We start from the raw sequence: 17,500 nt of genomic DNA, 5'->3' as shown, positions 1-17,500 counted from the left end.
TTAACATCTAACTCTCCATTTCTTTTCTGTAACCCAGTCATACTTTATATCACATGATAATATCAGTACCTGTTCACAAGTGCATTTCCACTTTAGTCCTAAATACTGTAATGAAATACTGGATATGTCAAGGCTTCACGATAATAGTTAGTTGGACTGACACTACGTTTTGTCTAGTTTTTTCAACATTGGATGAATACTAAATGTAAGCCAATTCAAAATTGAGACTTGCGCCTTGTTTTCTTTCACCTGTGTGTAGTTTTTCCATGTATACTAGTTCAGTTTACAGTACTGAAAAATATTTGTATCCTATTTCCATTTTATCAGAACAGATGACATTGTTAGAATGATCAGAATAGATACTTAAAGGAATGATTCGAAGTAACATTTGAAGAATTACAAGGAATGTTGAAAAGAGGAAAGTGGTTGAAGTGCCAAGTCCCAATTTAGAATTAAGCAAATGAGGGTTCCTGTTACAAGTATTGACTAAGGTAGCAGTTCTACCTTTGTAATATACAGTATGTCCTAAATTATAAATGGTACATGGTATACTGTTTACAATATTAAATAATCTTAAATTGTTTTTTATTCAGTGGATTGTTTTATTATAAAACAATTTGTAACCTTAAAACTTTTCAAGGTTTCTCTATCTTTTAGAAATGCTTAGTAAACTGAATGTTTATACATTCTTTACAAATAAGGGCAGGTAATTGTTACACTGCTTTATTGTATTTTCTTGAATTAAAATAAAGTTTAGGGATGTGCTTCACATTAATGTACATTAACAAATAGAGATGTGAAATTAATTTAAGGAATTAATATAACTTTGAGTAAGAAATCCTGCAACTTTATGACCATTTGTATGCTAATTTTATCATTGCTTTATGGGATACTTTTTGTAGTTAACGTTTTGCAGCAATGGATATGCAGAGGAGTTTAAACAGTAACACAAAATGGGATTAAAACTGACAGTACCATGAATAGATTCACTGGATGCTCTGAGGGTAAGAGCTTATTCAGATATTTAGTTGCCCTGTACATAATGTAATACTGTACTGTACTGTACTTGTAACTAGACTTTTTATATATATGTTAGGGACACAGATTTTAAATACAGTTCTCCCTTAATTGCGTTCCATTTACTTAAAAAAGCTATGTTAGATTTGTTTGTCTATTGGCTTCCTTACAGCTATAAGACTTCAAGTAAAAACAGCTAACTACATATCACTAGATGAAAATATTAATACCTGTATACCATGACAAGACAAAAAGAATGTACACTATTCGGAAAAAGAAACATTGAAAATTAAATCTCTAGGTCTTGCCAGGTACATTTACCTATCTTACATTATAAATGCCATGAAGAGAAGTAAAAAATATGAAAATATCTAACAGTGAGTCAATGGGTGAGTGTGTGAGGCCTAATGAAGTCAAAGAAAACAAGTACATAGTATTGGTAATACTCACATCAGTTCTGTTGGTGTGAGTGTGGCTCTTGGGAAGTTGTTGCGAATAGGGGTAGGAGAGGAGGGAGGGGTCAGAGACGAGAGAAATGAGCTACCATAGTGTGGGAAAGGAGCAGGAAATGCAGAAATTATTTAAGGATAATCTAGGACGAGTAACTAAGGAATAAATATAGGGAAGGGTTTAAGGATTGGAAGGAAATTTGGCCGTTCTTCTTCCATGAGATGGAGCATTACTGTGGTGCCTCTTGGAAGTCTTTGATGGTGGGATAATTCAGTTGACTGGAGGTAGTTGTAAAAGGTTCACAGGTGTTTATATTGGTTGGAGGTCCGGATTTTGTTGTGGTCTGTCCACAGTTAGGAGACAGTAGGACCGGTGTAGGTTGGATAGGGTTCCCAAACACGATAATGTTCTTGGAATAATTTTTCTACATAGTACTGATAAGAAAAAATAATGTCATCTAGGTCTACACAAAATAAAGACTACCCATCACTTATGAGAAGATATTGGAATATCACTAGGTATTTGGATGCTATACATTCCATATTTAAATACATAATTATGCTTTGAACACTGTCAAATGATGAGTTCCTACAATGTTGACAAGGAGTTGAATAATGAAAATCTAACAAGTCTAACAAGTAAAGCCAAAATTTACAGTGGATACAATATCCTTTTTCTATTTTTGAATGACCGATGAGAAGTATACAATATTTTCTCTTAACAATAACTTTCATTACCCTATAGAGCCAACAGTATATAGAGTGGAACCCTTTAAAGATGATTAAGCAGACAAGGAATAAAGGAATTTACCAAGGGTAAGGAGATGCAATCTTTTGTGGGCTTGAATAAATAAAAAATGATTTGGGAATATTAAGATGAAAATATTTCAGTGTCTGTCCATAACCCAAAAATCATGCCATGCAAACAACATACCCTTATAGTCTCCTTAATATATTTAATATGCAATGAATAATGGTGGATACACTTTCAAGGGTGCTATACAGTGAAATGTACTTACATGGATTTTCTAAGGCTTATGGTAATTGACTATTGTCCAGAATTTTTACTTAATCCAAAATTTTAGTTGTGAAATAGTAACCACCACAGTATCAATTACTAACAGGGAAAGTTCAATTTTAGAATAATTTTTTCCATCAATAGCTGGGTGTAATTAATGCTAGCATTGTAAACCTGATGTGGTATGGCATTTGGTTCTATGCAAGAAGTCCTGCTTGAAAATTAAATGGATGGTTTTACTAATGGGAGCACGAGTACTCTTCATTGGTATAAAAATTGTAATTTGTAATTTGACAAGTAAATGTTTTCGTTTAGTGAAAATACTATGATATCATAGGGGAAGCATTTCTTAAAAATAATACTGTATTGCACAAGAATATTTATCTGTTTCATTATATATACAGTAATATATATATATATATATATATATATATATATATATATATATATATATATATATATATAAATAATATATATATATATATATATATATATATATATATATATATATATATATATATATATATATATATATTTATATATAGTATATTTAATATGATATATATATATATATATATATATATATATATATATATATATATATATATATATATATATATATATATATATATATATTTAAATAGATATGTATATATAATGTATATATATATATATTTAAATAGATATGTATATATAATGTGTATATACACACACACACCCTAAGGACACAAGGGACTGTAAGGGTGTGCAGAAGTCATTTGTACAGTTTGTAAGTAACTAATGCTGTGGCTCTGTAACTGATAGTATTCTCTCTCCTGTACATTATATACAGTTTTATAATTTAGCATTGATAACAAGCAATCCTTACACTACACTATTTGTTGAGATTTTCCTTTTTGTAAGCAGTGTGTTACATGAGTGTATTTGAGGAGCTTGATACATGTGCGCATTGGCAACAACAACCACTGAGACTACAGTGATGCACCACAGAGCTATTTACAACAGAAAAAAAAGAAGACATTATCCATTGCACTTATGTTATTAAAAATTGCAATGATTTTATACACTACAAACAACAAAAATACTTAAACATCTACAGGATATAAATTAATGAAAAAAAATGTGGTCTTAGCAGGGTACAAAACCATGCTGGAGGGATAGTAGAGCCAGATTCCCCCAGAGAGAAAAATAAATAATATAAAAAAAATAATAATAATAATGAAGGCACATTTTTACTCTTTTTCTGCATGTGCATAAGTCTTCCTGTCATTTTGTTTTGTTTAGCAACCAGATCAGAAATAAAACTGCTGTATGTATATAGTCCATGCACTCTGATTCATCTTCTCACTCTTCTGATTACATTAGGATTGGTTTCTTTTGGATATTTCAAAAGACCTTGGATCCCAGTCAGTTTTACAGTAATTGTTGCCAAATGTTATTGTCATATGTTCTAAGTTGCTGTGGTCTGGAAGTGAGGCCTTCATTCAGAGGCCTTTGCATTAATTATTATATTCCTGTTAACCCATCTCATTACATCACTTCTATGTACACACACTACACTTATCAGTCACATTTTTCCAGCTAAGCAAACAGCAGTGGCAATAGCAAACAGCAACAGCAGCTGATAGCCACGGCAGAAATAACTGCTGATTTATCTGGTATCAACAATTTAACTAAATCTCACTTATTAGTATCACACACCCCAAGTTTCATAGTCCTGCTTGAACTTGATAGGAAAATTTTGGAGCACCATGGTATAGAGAAGGGGACAGAAAATTAAATATGATTATCAACCAACTATGAGTGAGGTTTGTCACATATTCCTCTTGAGGGATAATCTCAAATGATGCATTACAAATGTTTCTTCTGTGAGAGAGAGAGAGAGAGAGAGAGAGAGAGAGAGAGAGAGAGAGAGAGAGAGAGAGAGAGAGAGAGAGAGAGAGAGAGAGAGTTTGTGAATCAACAGAAAGAGGGAGAGAGCTCCAAACATCCAAAATGGCACAGTCTTATTCCCCGAAATTGATATTTTATGTTAAGGTGGTGATAAAGGTTAAAAGAAATAAAGCCTGATATAGGCAAAGTAGATAGCCCAGGCTAGCACAATCCAGTGGCACTTATAGAGTGAATTCTCACCATCGGTGTATGTGCGGGCAACGAATTTGAGTGTTTCATCCAGCAACACAACAGGAAGAGAAATCTTCATTACTGCTATCCACTGAGCTAAAGTAAGAGGCATCACCTGGAACACAGTCTGAACACAAAAAAGAAACAGTTATTATGGAACCTCAAGAGTTTCAAATATTAAAATCAAAGTATTTGCTGTCTAGGAAAAGCATAGATGCTTCTCAGCTTACAAACTTTCAACTTACTAACTTTCAGAGATACGAACAACCGTGATCGTAAATTAAAACTGTACTTTACTGTATTATTATCATAATTTGCTTAATGTATTTAGGTTTTATATATCATTCTTAATCAAAGTATTCTATAAAATACAATACAGTACCAGTATTGTGTTTTAGTATGGAAAAACATAAATAGTACTGTACGTATTGACTCTGTGTACAGGATATCAAGTTGGACTTATCATCAGTTATCATTTTGTAACTTGTAGTAATACTGTACTTTACTTCTTTAGAAATACTGTATATATAAATTGGTGTAATTATTGAAATGATCAATTATGCAGCTAGCAGAGAAGCAGAAAACACTTACACCAAGGATTTCAACGTAGAGAATGATGAAGTGAAGGGTCATGGAGAGGGCCATAGCCGCCAGCAGCCAGAAGTTGACCCAGGGAGGCATCACAAGCAGCGACTGGTTCTCAGACAAGCTGCAGAAAGATGTATTTTACTGTACAGTATTTGATTGTGCACAAAAACGGCAAATTTACTGTAGTAAACCTAAGTGATCAACAACTGTAAATTTCAAAATATTTGCACAATTATAGAGTATATTTTGTAGTTAGTGCTATTACTGTGCAATGGATTAGTGTACTGTACTGGATGACTTTTGTAAAATTAATAATCATTGCTCAAAAAACTTGACTTATTCAGTATGTTTACTAAATATAAAAGCACTGTACCTGTTCAAGGCGTTGAGCATCTCAATGGTGACCAACACAGACAAAGCCATGGTCATGGGGGCAGGGTGGTTGAAGATACCACAGTCCAATCCCTCAAAGTTTTCAGGATCACCAAGACAGGAAAGATGGTGGGACAGCTGATAGTAGCTGAGTTGAGGACCAGTTGGGTCATACATGAACCACCAGGTTGCAGCAAATACTGTTGCACAGCCTACATATCCTCCAATGGCCATGTAACGGAAGAAGAGCCAGCCAGAGATCAGAGACTCATCAGCTTTACGTGGGGGCTTCTCCATAATGTCAAGATCAGGAGGATTGAAACCAAGGGCAGTAGCAGGAAGACCATCAGTTACAAGGTTAACCCACAGAAGCTGGACAGGAATGAGAGCCTCTGGCAAGCCAAGAGCAGCTGTCAGGAAAATAGACACGACCTCACCAATGTTAGAGGAAATGAGATAACGGATGAACTGCTTCATGTTGTTGTAGATGGCACGACCTTCTTCAACTGCAGCTACAATAGATGAGAAGTTGTCATCAGCAAGTACCATCTCAGAGGCGGTTTTAGCAACAGCAGTACCAGAACCCATAGCAATACCAATTTCAGCTTTCTTAAGAGCAGGTGCATCATTGACACCATCACCAGTCATGGCAGAAATTTCATTCTCTCCTTGAAGGTACTCAACAATCTTAGATTTGTGGAATGGCTCTACACGAGAGAAGAGACGAGCACGCATGCAAGCCCTCCTTTGTTCATCTTCACTGAGCTCGTCAAATTCACGACCAGAGTAAGACAGGCTAGTTGTGTCTTCATCTTCCTTGAAAACACCAATACGACGGCAGATAGCTTCAGCAGTAGCCTTGTTGTCACCAGTGATGACAATGACACGGATGCCAGCAGCACGGCACATCTGGATGGAGTCAAATACTTCTTTGCGGGGAGGGTCAAGCATACCACAGACACCAACGAAAGTCATGTTAACCTCATATGTGTAGAATTTGGTAGAATCAGCGAGATCCATATCTTCTGGCTTCATTGGAGAATCAATAGTAGCGAGGGCAAGGCAACGAAGGGTGTCACGACCACAGCCATAATCACGGGTGACTTCAAGAATCTTTTCCCTTACACCAGCAGTAAGAGGAACCTTCTGGGTACCAACGCGGACATGGGTGCAGCGTTCAAGTACACCTTCAGGAGCACCTTTGCAGAACATTTTGGGACCAGTTCCAAGGCGAGTAGGCTTGAGAGGCACACAGTATGAAGACATGGACTTGCGATCACGAGAGAACTCCAAGGTGAACTCCTTCTTCCACTTTGTGTCAATATCACCCTTAACAACAATAGCAGCAGAGCGACGGTCAAGGCCAGTTTTTGATACGCTGTATGGGTTAATCTTTTCTCCGAGGACAATAAGAGCAGTTTCAGTGGCTTCACCTACCTTTTCAAAAATATTCTTGAATTCATTGAAATCAATGGAAGAATCATTGCACATAATAGAAATAGTGGCAAGTTCCTGCAGACCTTCAAAATCAGCACCCTTAACTTTAGCACCCTTCAGGTAGATATCACCCACAGGTTCATAAGTGGAGCCAGTAATCTCAAATTCTAGAAGAGAGCAGTCGTTGCCTTCAACCTTATCCATGATGAACATGCGGGAGACAGACATCTGGTTGGTAGTAAGTGTGCCAGTTTTGTCAGAGCAGATAACAGATGTACAACCCAGAGTTTCCACAGATGGTAAAGACCTCACAATAGCATTCTTCTTGGCCATACGACGGGTGCCCAGGGCAAGGCAAGTGGTAATGACAGCAGGCAGACCTTCTGGAATAGCAGCGACAGCCAAGGCAACAGCAATCTTGAAATAGTAGATGGCCCCCTTGATCCATGAACCACCATGAGCAGGATCATTGAAGTGACCAATGTTGATAGCCCAGACAGCAACGCAGATAATGGAAATAACCTTTGAGAGCTGCTCACCAAATTCATCAAGTTTCTGCTGCAGGGGTGTCTTGATTTCTTCAGTTTCAGCCATCTGAGTACGAATCTTACCTGAAAGATTTAAAAGAAATTGTAAAAGCTTTGATCGATCATCTTCAGTGCTTGAGCAAATTTGTCCAAGAGTTGGTGGTAACAGATTTACTTATGGCTTGTATTTTTGTACTCGGTAATTGTCTTCAAGATTATTATCATAATTTTTGTAATTGCTGGTATTACTTTATTCTTGCAAGTGTAACATTTCTGGGAAATATTTAGCACAATTAGCGTTCATAAATGCTCTCTCGCATCTAGTATACTGTATAGTGTATTTTAGGGATCTTTATTGTTTACTTTGCCTACTGTCGACAGTTGAGTGCTGCAGAATATTTGATTAATGAATGAATCGATGTTTTTAAGTGCCAGTAATTTTCATCAGTAAATAATTTCCCCTAATTGCAATGATAAGTCCAAAGGAGTTGTGGAAAACTGTAAAGTAGCCTAAATGCATCCGAGGGAATAATCGTATGCACAGTCTTTATCGATATGAATAAAAGCAATTCAGTGTATTTTGCCCAGGACAAATGAGTGAACTAGGTTGTAACCTTTTAATTACTTAAAGGTTTGCGTTTTATGCATGTTTACTTGTTTGCTAATACCCCTTCTGATGCTGCTTGTTTGATTCAGTTTGCTAATTTCCCTTTCTGTTGCCAGATTTACAACTGGGCATCGAGTTCTGCGGGCTGACCTACTCTTTCTACAGACACCAGTTTAAGGTAGATGAAGAGTTTTCCCTTTATTCCTGTCAGTTCTTGGTAAACGGATAATTTTCTCTTTGTCTTTATAGATGATAATAGGGTATGTATATGCTCTGATTTCGTCACTTAAGGCATGGCATATATTTTAATTAATAGTTTATTTACTTACGTTTCGTATTAAAATATTCGCATACAATATTTCTCCATGTCACGGATACCCAAGGCCATGAAATTATATGAACCCGTGCCGTGAACTTTTAACACATTAATTGTAATTTAACTGCAATTCTCTAAATCGTCTTTAGTCTTGCTTTTGTTATATACGTGTTTTTGAGCACATAGGGTAGGCCGAGTGTATTGCAAAGTTAGCATGAAATGGAATGGAACATAGAGTTTAGGCCAAAAACCAAGCACTGGGACCTATGAGGTCATTCAGCGCTGGAAAGGAAATTGAGAGTAGGTAGGTTTGAAAGGTGTAACAAGAGGAAAACCCCGTAGTCCCTCTATGAAATAATTGTTAGGAGAGGGTGGATAGCAGGAAGGAAGAAAGATAATATGAATGGAGGTACAGTAAAAGAGATGAAAGTGGTTGCAGCTAGGGGCCGAAGGGACGCTGCAAAGAACCTTTTGTAATGCTTACAGTGCACCCTGTGAGATGCACTGACGTCACTACCACATCAAGATTAGGTTAGGGTTTTAAGGAAACCTGTTGTAGGCCAAGAATAGGACTCCAGTAATCATTTGACTGAATTTGCTTCTTTCCAACCCAGTCCTCCTTTGGACTTATGGATCACTGTCACTAGATATGTGCATAATTAATAGCCACATGACCTCTTAATTTCTATATTTCGTCACAGATTTTCGATGCTCAAGTTACTGCAAGGTTGAATCCATATAAGAAGTAAATGAAGAAGCCTTTTCCTGCTATGGTAGGATTCGAATCCTCGCACGGTAGTAAGGCTGAGATTACCTCGAGGATGTGTACATAATAAGCAAAAGGACTTTATGTATATATATATATATATATATATATGTATATATATATATATATATATATATATATATATATATATATATATATAAAGCTAATTTATTTATTTGCCACTACTATTCAAGGCTTGTGGTGATAAGCATATCCAAAAAATGTGAGGCGCAGTAAAACTTAAGAGGTCATATTTAGAAATAAATGTAAAACTCTCTCTCTCTCTCTCTCTCTCTCTCTCTCTCTCTCTCTCTCTCTCTCTCTCTCTCTCTCTCTCTCTCTCTCTCTCTCTCTGTATATGTATATATATATATATATATATATATATATATATATATATATATATATATATATATATATATATATATGTATATGTCTATATGTATATATATAGGCTACATACATACATATCTAATATATATATATATATATATATATATATATATATATATATATATATATATATATATATATATATATATATATATATATATATATATATTATATATATATATATATATATATATTATATATATATATATATATTATATATATATATTATATATATATATATATATTATATATATATATATATATATTATATATATATATATATATATATATATATATATATATATATATATATATATATATATATATATATATATATATATATATATATATATATATATATATATATATATATATATATATATATATATATATATATATATATATATATATATAGTAGTCAGATGACTGAACCTTATCACTTACCAATAGCGGTTGCGAGGCCAGTGCCAATGACAACACCACGAGCCTTGCCGGCAGCGACATTGGTACCAGAGAAAAGGATGTTCTTCTTGTCCTACGGAAAGTAGAATAGCAGATTATTTAAGGCATATTTTAAGTATACTCTCTTTTATCTGTATTTCGCGAATCGGATGTGGAGTGTGTGAAGGATAAGATGTATTTATCCTTATAATTAAGTGTAATTCTGTAATAGGACGCCCACTGTTGTTCTAACGTATGCAGATGGCAGTTGTCTCAAGTCTGGGTTAAGAAAGTAGAATATAGAAATTTACAGCTGTTGCTGGGATATTAATAGCATGAGGTGGGTCATGTCCGTCGACAAATAGAATATTATGCTTTGTCAAATTGCTTTTAGACTTTAGTAAATCTTGTGTCCAGTATTTGTCGAGGGTTTGCAATGATTATATGTTTTAAATAATTTTTCTAATTATCTCAGATGAATTATTTTGTCAAATAAATGTATTTCCGCTGTCAGTGACTGTGTGTTATGATGTTAGGCCACAGAATTATTAAATCAATAAAAGGTACCGGTACCTTTTCTTCTTCTAAAAGATGAATTTTGGGGTGGCCATAAATGATTTTCTTCGTAAATACAGGAAATAATAGTCCGTTTACTCCGTAATCTAGTTCTAGGAAATTTGAAGTTATCTAATGCAAGGAAATTTGAAGTCAACTACATTTTCTATATATAGGCTTACTGTAACCTACTTTACTGATGGACTCTAGTTACTATACTGGACATACTACTTGGGGTCAAATGGAGAGGTAGAATAAAACAGTGAATAATGCATGTTCTTTTACAAGGTTCTGAAATGCCTATTCGTAGTAAATCACCGATTTCATAGCGTGAGTGGGAGTCATTTTCTTTCTGTTTTTAAGTAAGCTAAACTATTTCTCAAAACTGATCTGGTCGTCTTCATAATAGTCATATAAAGATTTTTAAATGATTGAGTATTTATAGTTTTCACTGCACGAATCCGGCAGTTTTCTAACACTGGTGAGTTACTTCCAGCATATAATATGCAAAGGTCTTGTACACTAACTCGTTACTTTTAGTTATAACCTTATAACGTAATTACCTAACAATTCTTGGTAACCAAGAGAAGATTTTATAAACTTTTCATTGAAGTCTGCCCACTGTAATGTCCGAGAATAGATATAAGAGGTCATGTAAATATTCTGTTAATGAAATGTTTATTATTGCTGTGTGTTTTCCCTTGAATCTTGCTCGATTAATTTAGACCTCAAAAATTCAGAAATTCTCAGTGCATAGGTGAATACAATATGTGTCAAACATTTGAGTACCAGCCTTTAGATGGTATATAGGTGTAATGAACCAGTTGAATCGTGTTGACTGAACTTCATATGATTCCATCTACCACGAAAGTTGACCTTAAGTTCATAAATTGAGTTTAGACTTGCTATGGGAATCTTGGTAATTGTATGGCCGTAGGTTAATGTAGGTATTTTGAATTGCAGACCTAGAAAAGCTGAATCCTTTATGAATTTTAGCTTATGTGATTGTCAGGCATAGTAGTCGTGTTAATATGCTAACTGTGTGTGTCATTAAAGGAGAATTGAAGACTGTAGAGGCTGCTTTCAGAAGAGATGATAGACATGGTCTTTTTATTTACATTTTTATATATGACAGTGTTTAGCAGGTGCAAGGATGGATTGCTCATGTGGAGTTGTATTAAACGAAGGTCCATTTAAAGCTTGTTCTTGTTATAATTTCCACTCATTTCCAATAAATAAGGGACGAAATCTTGAGATGTTTAACTGTGCACATATTGACAAGAAAGGGAAGAATTGGGCATTTGTGATCGAAGACCGTTAGCTGAACATTCAAGTTTATGATCCCTGTAATGGGTAATAATAAAGAATTTTTATTTTTGTGAAGATGAAAGTGATCATTTCCATAGAGTGTACAGTATATAAGTTCATTTTGAGAAACAATTGTTAGCATGAAAAGTTTGGGAGATGGAGTGAAATTTAATTTGATGTTAAGTATATATGTATACAAAAATATATTCTAGCATACGCACACAGAAAGTTACAAATATTTTTCTTGCATTGATCATGCGTGTAGTTCTTTTTGATGCCAAGTGATATACTTCACAGATATTTATATATAGACATTAGCATTTATATATTTACATACATACATCTATGTTTATAATAATTACATAACTGTTTTTTTAGTTGCAATGGTATGTGTGTTCTGTGTGGAATAGCTTATGAATTTTATTGAATTTTTATTACTGTCGGTGCTTCTGAATGTTGTCTTGCCTTATTTTTATAAATCTGGAACTGTTGGTAGTGAACCTTTAAACCTGATAAAATTTTCTCGGCAGTTTGTACAATAACTGTCAAAGTAATTTTGTAAATATCAATGTCTTGTATGAAAATATGTACATTTGGCATTCAGATATTTTTTAGATTGTATTGCAGTATAATAGCAATGCAAATTTAGCCTAATAGTGCATTACTTGGTGAATTGAAACATATTGAGCTAGTGCATCATGCAGTCATCATTACATAAAATTGTGTAGAGAAATCCACTACTTAAATAAAAAAAACAGTTGCACGAATAGGAAAGATGGTGTTTAGGAAGTAATCTGCAAAAGAGAGTTAGATTTATTTGAGTGCCATAGTGCACATGCATTGAAGTACGGTGAAATATAATGAAAAAGGTTACAGAACAGTCTCAGCTATGATAGAGATGGTGTATATTAGTTCATAACTCTTATGCATTACACGGATCCTAGAGGGAAGCTCAGAAAGAGCCTCCCCAGCCAGACACGATGCACTCTAATAAGTTCGAGGGACAGTAGTACTCAGTGGCTCTAGAATGAAATGGTAGACAAGAGGGCTTTCAGCGTGATTTGGCAACTAGTGGAGAAATCACGAGAGCTTGCAGGCAGCCATTGAGACACTACAGCTAGAAACAACATATTAGCTGGCAGTCTGCCAAAGGTGGAACAGCAATCGTCTTGGACTGTGATGGAAAAGGACAGTCATTGGTGTGATACCAAAACGTGAGGTTTAGTCAGTGCAGAAAGTCAGCAGGGTAAAATCACTTCATTCTTGTCTGAGCTGAATCCAGACTGGTTGCTGGTTCCTCCATTAGCATTGACTTCAACTGTAACAAAAAACTGGACTACTGTAGTTAGTGACCAGACAGCAGGCATACAGTACTAGGTAGTAAGACTGTGATTATTAAGACGAATTATGAAGCAACCACTAAGGGTGTGTAATTTCTTTCTTAATAATTTTTGTTTTCTTTTACCTGGATTATAGCACGGGCAATGCTTGCCCCATCCTTGTCTGCGAGCTTGTAAAGTGAACAAGAGTTCAAATTTGACAAAAGATGCAAAGGCCTGTTGGGGAATCATATCAAGGTATAACCCTCTGATACTGGAGGAGTGAAAGTACACAGAGAAGTTGAAAGGGTGGTCTTTTATCAGGCGTTATACATTGCATGAACCAGAGCTACAACTGTTGAAATATTCCACTCAAGTAAAAGGTCTGCTCACTAGAGACTGAGAGATGAACATCAATCAGTTGAAAAGGATAAATAAGACGTCTCAGTATTAGTAAACACCTTACACCAGCACAGAAGATAACACTCAGGAGAGAACCTTTCCCTGTTGAATGGGAATGTTTTATAAGCAAGTACTGAGTTATAGATAAAAGTCAATACCTTGAAACCAATGGAGGGAAAGACATCAACAAGCTACAGTACTAAATTTTTGAAAAGATTATGGTTATATTATATTTGTTTGGCATTTTCTTTCAAGGGGGGGTTGGAGACAGTAAGTCTTAATAGTTAATACCATTAATATGCTAAAGAAGGGAAGTACGTGAATTAGTAAAATAGCGAATATTATGAATGACATTAAAAAACACCACACGAAAAAAAGGGGGGGGGGAGGGCTTGAAGGCAGGTTGGTCGAAATTGCTAACCTGGTTGACAGCCTTGGGGTCAGGGATGGCATCGGTGTGCTTGATGACGGACACAGACTCTCCAGTCAGGATGGACTGGTCAATACGCAGTGTCGTGGAGAAAATCTTTGTGAGACGGAGATCAGCGGGGATCTTGTCACCGACTGAAAGATAAAAACAGCTGTGTACTACACGTTGTTTATCATGAGGGCTCTGTAGATACCTTGGGTATTTCAAAGCTGTCTATAGTACTCCGGAAATGTTTTTTGAGGATAATTAACTTACTACTAAGAAAGATGTCTGGTGCTTTGAGGATGATTAGCGTATTATAAGAGAATATATCAATATTTTGAAGATAGGTATGAAGATTGTTGAAATGTGTATGAACCACCTAGATAGAAATCTGCCACAATATCAGTTGCTCTATCCACCGACTCACAAGTCTCAACAGTAGTGCGTCGAGCTTTCCTCCACCTCATTTTATACACACTCACTCGTCTTGAATATTAAGGCCCTTTTTTGCTAATTCCTCTTTCATATAATGTCTAGATATTTGTAGGTGGTCTTGCCCTCCCTCCTAACTCTTCCGAATCATATGCTCTTTCCACTAACCAATCATACTCCATTTTTTTCCCACATGGTGCATCCTTCCATAAAGGAGAGTTGGCTCAACAATCTATTGTATAGTCTCTTCTTGGCCTCCATGGAAACCCTAAGTTGTTTCTTCCTTATCTTTTACAGACACCTGGATACCTTCCTTGACTCTCCTCCTCTTCTCTCATCAGACCGTCATCTATTTTCTCTCGAATACCCTAATGATTCGACTGCTTCCATACGTCCACTGTCATATTAACTTTGCTCTACTTTTGCGGTCTCTATTTACCCTCATTTACTTTCAACTTTCTCCGCTTGCAAGAGCTGTTAAACTCTTTCACTAGTTTCCGCAGTTTCCCTTCACTATCCTCAGTCAGTATTGTAATCTTGCAAACATCAACCATTCCACACTCCGTTCGCGGGTTTGTTTTTATCTCACAACTTGGAACCTACGCTTTATTTCCTTTTTCAAAATTCTTACATCATTCACGTTTAAATGCATTAAACAGCCATGAAAACATAACACACTCACGTCTCAGAACCTTCTTTACATCATGCAAGTCACTTTTCTGTCTACATTTTCTGACACACCTCGCTTCCTTGATAAAATGTTTTTGTTGCCCTCAGGAACCGTATTTTCTATACCTAATAGCCTCAGTACCCTCCACATTATCTCTATCAACTATGTTGGAAGTCTTTTTTTTGGGGAGGTCCAAATTTATCAAGTACGGACTTACTATACCAAACACTTGATCAATATACCTTCCTTGTCTAAACCCAAATCATTCTCCCCTTGTCAGTTTTATTTTTGCTGTCTTTTTTTTTTTTTTTACTTTTTCAGTCAAGATCTCATTCATCTCGTTGGTATACTGAGTGACGTTATGCTCGTATAATTCTTCCAGTCGCCTGTCACGGTTACCTTTACAGACTGGAGCATTTATTTCTTTGGGACTTCCCCGTCATTCACACATACCTCTCTCTCTCTCTCTCTCTCTCTCTCTCTCTCTCTCTCTCTCTCTCTCTCTCTCTCTCTCTCTCTCTCCAAGCAGTCAAGGGACTAACCTGAAATTTCAACGATGTCACCAGGAACAATCTCCCTGGCCTTAATCTTCTGGACACCAGATTTGTTGGCTCGGACAACTTTGCCCATCTCGGGCTCGTACTCCTTCAGGGCTTCGATAGCGGATTCGGCATTTCGCTCCTGCAAGAGACAGAAAATGAAATGTAGAGTTACGCTTTGGGGCAAATGTGAGTTTGATGATTATAGCAAAAAGTATGACTGTCGCAGTGACTGTTGTACTGTTAATTTTCTGGAGACACCTTCTGCTAGAGGAAATGACCTGAGATATACATACATATATATATATATATATATATATATATATATATATATATATATATATATATATATATATATAGACAAATAAACATAAACAAATAAAAGTTGTTCATTTACTGATAATGCTTTTTCGAGAGGTGTGTGTGAGAGAGAGAGAGAGAGAGAGAGAGAGAGAGAGAGAGAGAGAGAGAGAGAGAGAGAGAGAGAGAGAGAGGTAACACCAGTATTATTGTAAATGACGTTGCTTTGGAATAATCATGTAACTTTTTCCTGACGGACAAGATTTAAATGAGCTGCTATTTTTGTTTCTATACCTTGTGTAGTGGTGGATATGTACAATATACAGACAGAGGGCAAACATTAATTTATATTAAAATCTGCGTTTATGTTTACATTTATATTATACAAAGGCTGTTAATTGACAATGCTTTATCGACAGGTGTGTTTGTGTGTATGTGTGTGTATATACAAGTATTTAAACGCATGCGAACCTAAATAGCCTACGTAAATATGGAGGCGTTTCAAGGTGATAAAAAAACTCCCTTACGATCAACAATCGAAGAATATTGGAACTAGTCGGGCGAATCGCTCAGCGGCTCCCGGTGAGAATAACTTGTAAACAAATTTAGCTTTTGTAACGTTATGGTGTTATGTGGTGGATTTGAAGTAGATCGGTATTGACCTTTCGGATGCACCGGAAAATGCAATATATTTCTGCCGTCCTAATTGCTTGATATTCTCTCTCTCTCTCTCTCTCTCTCTCTCTCTCTCTCTCTCTCTCTCTCTGTCCACATTCGCTCACTGTTTCTCTTACACACACACACACACACACACACACACACACACACACACACACACACACAGCTGCAGCGTTCAAAGGAGATGAAGGAAAAGATGCGGAATGAAAACATTATGCAAATGAGCCAAAAAAGGAAAGAGACAAAAAGGAAGACGCATTGGCCAATGAAATAATGTTTTGGAGAGAGAGAGAGAGAGAGAGAGAGAGAGAGAGAGAGAGAGAGAGAGAGAGAGCGGGCTCCTCTCTCTCTTGTGGAGTTCGTGAGGAAGAGGGGTTCCAGGGGAAGAATGGAGGGGAGGGAGAAAGTGAAGGAAGGACTACGTAAAGGGGACATATCAGACCAAACGCAGGTCGTGTGTGTGTGTGTGTGTGTGTGTGTGTGTGTGTGTGGATCCAGGGCCGGGTTTGCCCTTGTCTCGTTACCAAACTTAATGTATTGCTTCCTTATTTTTCTTCAACTTTTTATCTTGTTTAGCTCACTGTCATTGTTAATTTCAAGTGTTATTACTGCTGTAACAGAGATTCAGACTTACTTATTGTATTGCTTCCTTATTTTTCGACATTTTATTGTATCTAGTTCACTGGCATTATTAATTTCAAGTGTTATTACTGATATAACAGAAATACAGACTTCCCTTTGGGAATACTGTTCTTGTGTTTGTTTGTTGACGTCGTGTTTCCAAAGAAATCGTGTCACATCCTTCTTCTGTCTTGCTATCCACCCTCTCC

General features: G+C 35.8%; 1 protein-coding gene across 14 annotated transcripts in view; it reads right to left on the bottom strand.

The window, feature by feature from the left end:
- LOC136852581 (calcium-transporting ATPase sarcoplasmic/endoplasmic reticulum type-like) overlaps positions 1–17,500 on the bottom strand; it is a 98,925-nt gene that overhangs the window by 5,006 nt on the left and 76,419 nt on the right. For 11 of the 14 annotated variants that reach the window (XR_010857188.1, XR_010857189.1, XM_067127404.1 and 8 more), the window contains exons 5-10: positions 15,696–15,834; positions 14,061–14,203; positions 10,059–10,149; positions 5,570–7,616; positions 5,200–5,317; positions 4,618–4,735 (exon numbers count right to left, since the gene is read on the bottom strand). Coding sequence is in view for 12 of the 14 variants with exons in the window: in XM_067127404.1 (XP_066983505.1) it covers positions 4,618–4,735; positions 5,200–5,317; positions 5,570–7,616; positions 10,059–10,149; positions 14,061–14,203; positions 15,696–15,834 (2,656 nt within the window). In the remaining 2 variants the exon portion in view is untranslated. Of the gene's footprint in view, positions 1–4,344; positions 4,736–5,199; positions 5,318–5,569; positions 7,617–10,058; positions 10,150–14,060; positions 14,204–15,695; positions 15,835–17,500 lie in introns of those variants that run through there. The other 3 variants (XM_067127401.1, XM_067127403.1, XM_067127402.1) reach the window with 1 other exon arrangement.

Source organism: Macrobrachium rosenbergii, chromosome 25 (genome assembly GCF_040412425.1).
Source record: "Macrobrachium rosenbergii isolate ZJJX-2024 chromosome 25, ASM4041242v1, whole genome shotgun sequence".
Lineage (NCBI taxonomy): Eukaryota > Metazoa > Arthropoda > Malacostraca > Decapoda > Palaemonidae > Macrobrachium > Macrobrachium rosenbergii.
This window is presented reverse-complemented; position numbering and strand designations above follow the sequence as displayed.